General features: G+C 48.3%; 2 protein-coding genes across 2 annotated transcripts; one reads left to right on the top strand and one right to left on the bottom strand.

Moving 5' to 3' along the window:
- Window positions 1-3,742: 3,742 nt before the first annotated feature.
- Window positions 3,743-7,428, bottom strand: TWNK (twinkle mtDNA helicase). The gene is made up of 5 exons (XM_051981235.1): window positions 5,730-7,428; window positions 5,281-5,521; window positions 4,993-5,100; window positions 4,525-4,666; window positions 3,743-4,314 (listed from the first exon to the last, which is right to left on the bottom strand). Exons 1-5 carry the CDS (start codon window positions 6,979-6,981, stop codon window positions 4,024-4,026), a joined length of 2,034 nt encoding a protein of 677 aa, XP_051837195.1. The 5' UTR covers window positions 6,982-7,428; the 3' UTR covers window positions 3,743-4,023.
- A 74-nt stretch (window positions 7,429-7,502) lies between these two features.
- MRPL43 (mitochondrial ribosomal protein L43) lies at window positions 7,503-8,329 on the top strand. The gene is made up of 3 exons (XM_051981236.1): window positions 7,503-7,683; window positions 7,806-7,912; window positions 8,085-8,329. Exons 1-3 carry the CDS (start codon window positions 7,553-7,555, stop codon window positions 8,309-8,311), a joined length of 465 nt encoding a protein of 154 aa, XP_051837196.1. The 5' UTR covers window positions 7,503-7,552; the 3' UTR covers window positions 8,312-8,329.
- Window positions 8,330-9,521: the final 1,192 nt, after the last annotated feature.

Below are 9,521 nucleotides of genomic sequence, written 5' to 3'. Positions count from 1 at the left end.
AGGGGCGGGGCGGGGCCGACGGGGCCGCACCCGAGGGCCGGAGGCGACCTAGGTGGGGCCGACTTGGCCCCGCGCCTTCAGACCCCAAACGACTTAACGCTGCTGGACCTCTGGTCAGGGGTGGGGACGGGAAGGCCTGGAATCTGGGACTCCGTCACCCCCTGCCTCCAACCTTAGTTTGAGCCTCTGATCTAGGGCCCCCAGTGGGGCGTGCATCTCTCCGCCTACACTTGTGCCAGCGTTGGAGCCCCCGGCCGGGCCTCTGTGGACCCTCCGCAGGCGCCCCGGTTGTGGTTTGATCCTGCTCTGGCATGTTTTAAGCACCCAGCGCGTCTTTGAACTCTTTCCCTTCCCCGATGATGGTTTAGTGGTGAAAGGGGACTCGAATTTCATCAGAATTGGTAAGGAGGAGGTGATGTGGCTAAGCAGCATAATAAACAGCCTCACCGATTCAGCCTGCAATCTCCTTCTCTCAGGCCCATCCTCACCCCAGATCTGGAACCCCACTCAAGCCCGTCTTCAACCCCAGACAGATCTCTAGTTCCAGGTGAGGCCTTGTAAGTTTTTGCCTTTCTTAAAATACCTGACTACAGAATACATACCTGACTAAAGAGACCCTCACCTATCCCAGGTCTGCGTTAGCAATCAGTATCAATACCTGTCCCCTTCTTGAAGGCTAATTGTGAGTATATTGGGTCATGGTTTCGTTCTCATTTCCAAGGGCCTTGGAAAGTTTTGGAATCTAGTTCATGACATGAGAACTACTGGCACAAACTGCCCAGCATGGCCATGACATGAGAACTACTGGCACAAACTGCCCAGCATGGCATGCCCTCATCAAAGGCTTGTGTCCTATGAGCAAAGTAAAATTGCAGTAGCTCAATAATGTGTTGGATAGAATAAACTAAGACATGTAAAGTAGGACTTGCTTGTGCCATTCTCCCATATTTATTTAAATGGGAGAATCCCCAAAGACCCCATTGTAGGTCTGAAGTTCCAGGAACATGTGTAGGCTATCTATTCTTGTATGGGCCCAGGATGTATGCTAAGGTGTGTGTGTTTGTTTAGGGGAGGGAAGGGAGGGAGGGAGGCTGTCTAGCTTCCTTCCCCTGGACATTCTGGTTTGTACTGTGTGGGGGTGTTTGCTTGTGAGGCAGCACAGATGGCTCCAAAGATGGCATATTGGGGAAGGTCCATTGAAGAATCCATATTGTTCATATACACTAGCCTAATCATAGGCTCCTCCCTAACTCCAAGAATGTGCAGATTTGAGGACTGGCTGTACTGAAGATTCTTAGTGCCTTAGTCTCTCAGCCTGGCTACCCAAGGCTAGAAATTATGATTATTATTTTTGGCTGAGGCAATTGGGGTTAAGTGACTTGCCCAGGGTCACACAGTTAGGAAGTGTTAAGTATCTGAGATCAAATTTGAATTCAGGTCCTCTTGACATTAGGGCTGGGCCACTTAGCTGCCCCTAGGCTAGAAATTATTAAAACTAACATTTCTGCTCCATCCTGTCAAAGAGATCTAGCAAAACCAGGAGCTCTATTCTGCCAGACTTCATATACAAGAAAAGGAACCTCTACCAATCTCTGAAGACTGCTTAAAAATAGTCTTCACACCCTCCCCTTCCCTCTCCTCCTTCTTCGTCCCCCCCCTTCCTCCTCCCCCCCCACTTCCACCACAGCAAGGCTAATGGCTCTGGGGCTCCATCCTGAACTCATCAGCCAGAACTACCAATCATTAAAACTGTGCAGACACATGCAAACACACAGGTAGGAATATAAAAATGCTATATAATACAAACACAAGCTTCCAGTGGTCAAGCCCAGCCCCATGAAAGAATCAGGGATACTGGCTTGGGTGCCACCCCTGCACTCCATACTTGAGGTAGGATGAGAAAGGGAGCTGGTATGATGGGAAGGGAAGGCAGGACAGTAAGAAAGGTCAGGTTTGTGGGATCATATGAGGCTTCCCATCCTGATACCATCTTCCTGGATCTAGCTGAAGGGGCTGCTGGAAAGCACTGATACAGAGTCCTAAGGTTAGGGGCTTGGCTCACCCTCATTTTCTGTCCTAAGAGTAAGAAACAAGGATGAGGCCTCGGCATCATGGTATTGGGAGCATCAGTGACACCTGGTGGTTGTATGTGGCAAGACAACTTAAAAAATCCATCTTTTAAAATAAAAGGCAACAGGAGCAGGGTGTGTTCAGGCTGGTACCTCTGGTGTGAGAACTGTAAAGCCCTTTTCAGGGGATTGTTTATGCATCTTTGGTGTCCACTAGACTCACTCAGCTCTCACCTATGACTGCAAGAAGTTGTAGCATGCTCAGCAGTCACATTGCAATAAACTTTCAGCAGGTGGCTAAACCAGGTTGAGGGTAACCAAGGAGTCTCAAACCCTTCCGAAAGTTACAGGGGTTGTTGATCCCAAGTATATAGACTTCCCTGGTGGAATGGGTAGATTAGAACAACTTGTTCCAATGGCCACAAAGATGACTGAAGTTCCCCATAGAACTTGGTCAGTCATTAAACATGCCAAGATCATCCACTGCATCCTGGGCTATTGCCTTTGTTGTTCTCAGAGACGACTCCAGAAGTGAATGACGACTTTGTGCTTGCCTCCTATACTGTTTTCAGCAATGTTACCAGATGTCTTCAAGAGAATGAAAACATCAAGCTCAACTGTCACACTGATGGTAAATTATTTAACTTGAAAGGCCACAAGCCAAGACTGTAGTGGAGGGAAAGTTGCTGCATGACTTGTTAAAAGTCATCCAGCAGCAGATGCTTGTGCACTGAATAAAGCCTCTGAAGCTGAAATGCAACAAAGTATGAATTGATTCTCTGCTGCTTGTGCTGATTCTGGCCTATTACCACCAAGAAAACAAAGGTTCTCTACTAGCCAACACCATACCATCCATATGTGGAACCACTGGTTATAGCAGATGGAGAAATTTTGAATGCTGTGGGTAAGTTCACCTCCCTTGGTAGTATACTTTCCAGTGATGTACACATAAGATGAGGTTGATGCACACTTTGCCAGAGGTAGTTCAGTATTTGTGAGGCTCTGAAGGAAGGTATGTGAGAGAAGAGCTAGTAGGCTGTCTACCAAACTGAAATTACAGAACTGTTGTGCTGACCTCATTGTTGAATGTCTGTGAAGAAGTTTGCATAGTATAACAAATCCATGCCAGAAGTGCTTCATTTAATTCAGTCTTAGGAAGATTCTGATCACCTGGCAAGATACGGTACTGGACACTGAGGTCCTTTGTTGCACTAAACTACAAAGCGTCTAAACTCCACTGCAGAGAGGGCAATTCTGATGGGCTGGTCATATTATGTGAATGCCGAAAGTACATTTTCCTAAAAAATTATTTTACAGAGAACTCACACACAAGCATACACATTCATGGAGGTCCAAAGAAAATACAAGGGAACTCTCAAGATCTCATGGGAGATACTAGTATAAGACTGCCTAGCATGGCATGCCCTCATCAAAGAAGGCTGTGCTCTATGAGCAAAGTAAAATTGTAGTACCTCAAAAGAAAAATGAGACCTGCAAATTTAGAGATATATCTCCACTCCAAATGTTCACAAAGACTATTTGTGCCAGACCTGTGGTAGAGCTCTTCCAAGCTCATACTGGTCTAAGCTACCACAGTTGGACACACTATACCTTGACTCCAACATAATGATTTTGGTCCTCCTTGAGAATAAAGGACAATAAACAAACCAAAGTATTACAAAAATAGGTTTATTTTTCTAGAAAAAAACCCATGACTTGAGTTTTCTTCTGGGTTGCTGACTACCTCCACTGGGGTCAGAATCACACTGTCCTGGAGATGGCCCCATGTTAATGCTTTCTCTTCCAGAACTGCCAATTCTCTTGGCTCCCATACCAAGACACATGAGGGGATGTTCCTGACCAACAATTCTTGATAAAAGCAAGAAAACTCACAGCTGAAATGGCTTCAGGAAGCTCCTTGAACACAGCCTCCACACTGCTCTGACTATGGCTGTCAGCGGGGAGGAGTCTGGGCTGCTTTGTCTTTCTGCTTCCCAGATACTCCTCCACCTTTTCTAGATGGGGGCTTTTTAGGATCTAGTTCATCATCATCCTTAACCTTCTTGAGGCGGGCCTTGCCCTTGGCTGCAGGTGAGAATGTCAGTGAGCTCTTATTGAATTCCAGGGGGAAGATGCCCACATCCCCATCAAAACGGTTCTTAGACACCTGTAGGTAGCGTTTCCCTGGACCTGTTACCAACTTTTTATCCTGAAGGATCAACACATTGTCTGCCTCCTGGCTGGCCTAAAAAGGAAAGGAAACAAAAGATCCTAAGGGAAAAGAGGATAAATGAATGAGGGAAAGAAAAAGGGAAAAATAATGATGAGGAAACAGGTTTTAGGGGGTACAGATAAAAATTAGGGATTGTTACTAAGTATGCATCTTCCCATTGGAAGGTTTATACTATAGAAGATCCTGTCTTATGTACAAAGTGTATGTTTTCAGGATACAAACCTTGGCTGAACCAAAAATGGATGCTGTTTGTAGCTCTTTGTCACCATCCTCTTTCCGGGGGTGAATAACCAAGGTCACATGACAATTGTTGTCTGTGGCAAACTTCCGGAAGGCTCCTACAATGTAGTCCTGTGCTGCAATCCTGCCATCAACCCAGGAAGGGTAGAACATTTATCAGTCTTTGGCAGAGAAATAAGGACAGCCAGATCCATACTATCGAGAGTTATTCAAGACAACATAAAGACACAAGTCACAGACAATAAAACCCTCCTGCTTCTATCCCAAGCCAACCCACTTAGATTTTTTGCCTCAAGAACAACAACCAAAAAATGTGTACAAGTGTACGTGTATATATGGCACTCCCAGGACACCCAGCTTGGGTGGAGGAAATAATGAACTTTGAGTCCAAAAGATACATATATACAAATTTGATATTGCTGAAGAAAAGGGAATGAGATGGGATGTTACCTGTCTGAGGAGAGCTGCTCCTGCCCCATCATGAACTGCAAGTTGTCAATGATCACATGGCAGATATCATAGACATAAACCGCATGTTGCATTGTGTCCACCACCGTCCTAGGAGGGAGGGTGCACAGAAGGAGAAGGGAAAGGTCTACATGACCAACATAAAGTGTATCCATCAACCAGCATTCTTGAAATAATGGCCAATTGGGGAGGTCCTGAAGTTTTTGCTGTCAATTTCAAGTCAGAGCAATGCAGACCTAAAGTCAAGCCAATTAAAACTAGGTTTCTTACCGGATACTCTGCTGCCCATGGAAGGTCATAAAATATAGTGCCAAGTCCTCAAAGCGGTCAGCCCACTCATCATACTCTTCCAATCTTTCTTCAAGCCGCCCCATGGCAAACTGTGTCAGCATGATCCTGGCCAGCCGCACGTTGCTAATCTCAAAGCTACCCCACAGCGTATTCACTCCCTGTGTACATAAGTCCAGTGCATATTCGCTAATGAATGTTGTCTTCCCGCTGCCAGTTGGTCCTGGGAGTTATATGACAAAGGTAAATTTGAGAAAGGACTTAGGGGGTCACCACCACCCTCAAAGCTGAGGTACAATCAAGAGTTTATCATTCAGATCCCTGACACTGCCCATAAAATCTCCAACCCCTATGCCAGTGAGATTCCCCTTAAGGACAGCTACCTTTCCCCCCCAAATGAGAATGGTCAAACCCATCTTTAACATGGTCACCTGTAAAGACAGTTAGCTCGCCCTTTCGATGGCCCTTCAAAAGTCGGTTGAGGTCAGGGAAACGACCCCAGCGCACTCCAGCCACTTGTTCCACATTCGATAATTCTCCCAGGACTTCTTCCCTCAGTTGCCGGAAAGACACTATAGACTTGTGGCCAGCAGGCAGGGCTGACCGTAATATTTTCTGCAGATTCAAGCCCTTAGTCAAAGCTTCTAGAGGACGGGGATACTGTTCTCCTGGCCTAACCAAAGAACATCTTTTGGGGTTCAGCTTTCGGGCAAACAATTTGGCAGCCTCCCATGCGCGCAAGTCATCACCCAGCCAGAGTACAATTCGACGGAACTGTTCCAGATAAGGAAGAAGGGTAGGGGGCAAACAGGCTAACCCTCGGGGTAATGCCAGAGTGGGCAGCCCTGTAGCCTGATGTAAAGCCAAGCTATCCAGTTCCCTACCAGTCAGCACCATTTCCACATCTCGCTGGCCAATCAAAGGCAGCCCAAATAGGTTATGGTAGGCACTGGGACGAGGCAAAGTGGTCTCCACATAGCAAATACCATTCTTTTGACTTTCTGCCTTCAGCAGCTTCAGTCCTCTGAGACTCAATCCCCCCGGGGAAAACCATGGAAAGACCAAGCTTCTGGCAGCTCGAAGATAACGCACATTGAAGAGCTTCAGTGTGGCATCAGATACCTTTGTCAGACTGAACATTGTTCGTGCCATCTGAATCTCATCTTGGTCTGGCAATTCAGCGATTGGCACTGCCCGATTCCAGATTCTCAGAACATCACTACTTTGGCCATCTAGAGCTTCACTTCCTTTACCTTCACTAACCAAGGACCCAGCTGTACCACCCTCTACACAGGCCTGGAAGTCCTCCCAGTTGCCCTCAGCCAGGCTGCCAGTGCAAAGGAAGTGGCCTGTGGTCTTATCAATGAAAAGACTGTGGGGGCTACCCTCAATCCAGCTCTCTGCCTCCGAACCTCCTGGCCCCAGGAACGGGCTGGGTGTGCGCAGGCAGCTGTGCCCATCCTGGTAGGGGATTCCCCGGGATCGAAGATACTGCCTTATCTCAGTTGCTGTGACAAGCACCGAGGGGGTTTCAGGGGCTGGTAGAACCTCCTTCCGATAGGGCCTACGGGGAGATCCAGGGATAGGACCCCGGGGAAGGCCCCTGCACCCCATCCACGTTATGGGCCATCGAAGTGTCAGCAGGGTCCGCATGGGGCATCTACTTTGGGAAGAGATCCACATCACTTGGCTCCCAGAAGGAGGAGAAAAGGGGTCAATACTACCTGGAATTCTTCAGCAGAGCAGGCCTGCCATCAACTCGAGAAGCATTTTTTAAGCACTGCTGCATGCAAGGCACCATATTCAGCACAAAACCACTGCCCTTACATAGCCCTTTTCTAGTGGGGCTCCATTCTCACGGGCTGTCCTGTGAGGTCATGACCCTGCCGCTCATAGCTTTCCCAAACTCGAGGCCCTAAGTTCCCTGTTCCACCGCATTCTCCCCTCTCGGGCCTTCCTTCCAGGGCAAGACGCTCTACAAACTACTCCCATTCCCCAAGGCTCCCAGAAGCTTTTCCGAGGGAGAGGGTACAAGCCGCGAGACGCCCACACAAACAACGTGGAAACAAGTCGCGTGCTACAGTTGTCGACCTCGGAAGCAAAACTCTGCTAGATAGAGGGCGACCGCCCCGTCGCCGGAAGTTGGGTGTCTTCGCCCCACCTCCTCCTCCCAGAATGCCTCCTCGCTCCCTGACTTCCGGCTGTCGCTTCCTAAGTTCCGGGAGTTTCGGCTTCCCAGCACGCTGTGGCTGTCATGACGGCCCGCGGCACTTCGAGCCGCTTTCTGGGCAGCGTCCTACACAACGGACTGGGGCGCTACGTACAGCAGCTGCAACGTCTTAGCCTTAGGGTCAGCCGCGACTCGCCTTCGTCCCGCGGCGCCAGGTGGGGGCCCCCAGGAACACCTTCCCTTGGCCCCTGGCGAGGCTTGGTGATGGAGCGTCAGCCGGGGAGAAGGCTGGAGGTCTTAAGTGCCCTGACGCGCGCGTTTGCCCTTCCGCCCGCAGGGAGTTTGTCGAGCAGCACGTGACGGACTTTGCTCGGAGGAACCCGGGGGTCGTGCTGTATGTGACCGCGAAGAAATGCCATGTGCCGCAGGTGGTGGCGGAGTACTGTGAGTCCTGAGTAGGGATGGGGGGGTGGGGGGAAGGGAGGAGGAGCCCAGGGTTTTGGGGTCACTTGAAGATATGGGGAGTGGTGAGGGGTAGGAGTCGGGCCACCGTGATCTCTTCCTCTGGTGAACCTGAGAGTCTCTTTCCTCTGTGCCCCATCCCCCGTGGCCGCAGTGAACGGCTCTGTACAGGAGGTATCTCTCGGTAATAAGACGGTGGACGAGGTGGCTGCGCTGATCCAGAAGCTCGCAGACCAGTCAGGCTTGGATGTGATTCGTATCCGGAAACCCTACCATACATACAACCCGAGTATTCAGGGGCAGTGGCACCCCTTTACTAACAGGCCCCCCCAGCTGGGCAGAGAAGCCATTGCCAACAGCCCTCACCAGAAACTGCAATAAAACATATTTATTCCCTCAGAGCCGTCTTGCATCTTCCTTCACCGCCAGCTACCACACCCCACCAATCAGCCTCTTCCCCAGCTTTCTTCTCGAAGTCATCCCTGAACTGTTGGCATCATGATTAGGGGGCAGTTAGGAAGGACATGGGACTAATGAGCAGAGATCTGATTTCCAGAAACAGCTAGAATTTCACATCAGCTGATCACTTAGAATCGATCTCTCATACTATCACATTTTGGAATCGTGTGGGTTCTTGCCCATAGGTGATTCCCATTTGTATCTACCCCCAGACTCTCCCGACCTGCAGGCTTCTCACACTAAATAGGTCTAGATAGAATTCTAGCTTAATGTCTAGTCTTCCCACCTTTCCTATTGCTACTTCATCTCTCTAGTCAGAGGCACCTTTGCTCTACACAGGCTCTCATTACCTGTCAAGGTTATTGGCAAAAGCCTTCTGATCTGAGAGAAGTTCTGCCTCTATTCCATCCTCCACTAAATTGCCAAAATATGTTTCCTAAAGTAAAGTCTGACCATGTCACAGTAGACTCCCTGTAAACTCTAGGATCAAATAGGAAACCTTTCAACATTCATAGCCTTTCCCAGTCCAGACTAGGCCCTAGCACCAGACTACCATCCAGGGTCACTAACCATACTCAACACCTGCTGACTCCAAGGCTCAGATGTCACTTCTGAAAGTCTTTCTAGCAATGTGCCTGGCTTTTCTCTTCCCTCTGAGGTTATCTTCTGTCTATACACGTAGTATGTGCCTAGTTGTTTGCCTTACTAGGTGAGCTCCTTTAGGCAGGTATAACATTTCTGCCTTTCCATAATTTTACTTTTTTTTCAAAGTATCTGGGATATACATGTGTGTGTGTATACATATACATGTATGTATATAATATGAAAAGAAAAATTTCGAGATTCCATTTAGTGATAAATTCTGTGAATTGATATGAATTCTGTAGTTCTAAAATCTTTCCCACTACTCTAAGGAAGGTAATCAGAAATTTGGTCCTGGATTTTTTTGAACCTTTGCTGACCTGTTCAGTTTTGCTCCCACCCCAGGACCTCCTGTAAAGATAGGAATTGGAAGTTTCTGTAGGTATTCAGTATTAAGTTCAGCACCTTTGCAACTGCAGGCCTAGAACACATTAAGTTGGGCTGACCATGATGTAAACTGGACACAGATGGAACCCAGGAGGTTGTTAAA

The sequence above is a fragment of the Antechinus flavipes genome, chromosome 2 (assembly GCF_016432865.1).
Source record: "Antechinus flavipes isolate AdamAnt ecotype Samford, QLD, Australia chromosome 2, AdamAnt_v2, whole genome shotgun sequence".
NCBI classification, from domain to species: Eukaryota; Metazoa; Chordata; class Mammalia; order Dasyuromorphia; family Dasyuridae; genus Antechinus; species Antechinus flavipes.
The sequence above is the reverse complement of the archived record's forward strand: the minus strand, read 5'-3'. Positions and strand labels throughout refer to the sequence as shown.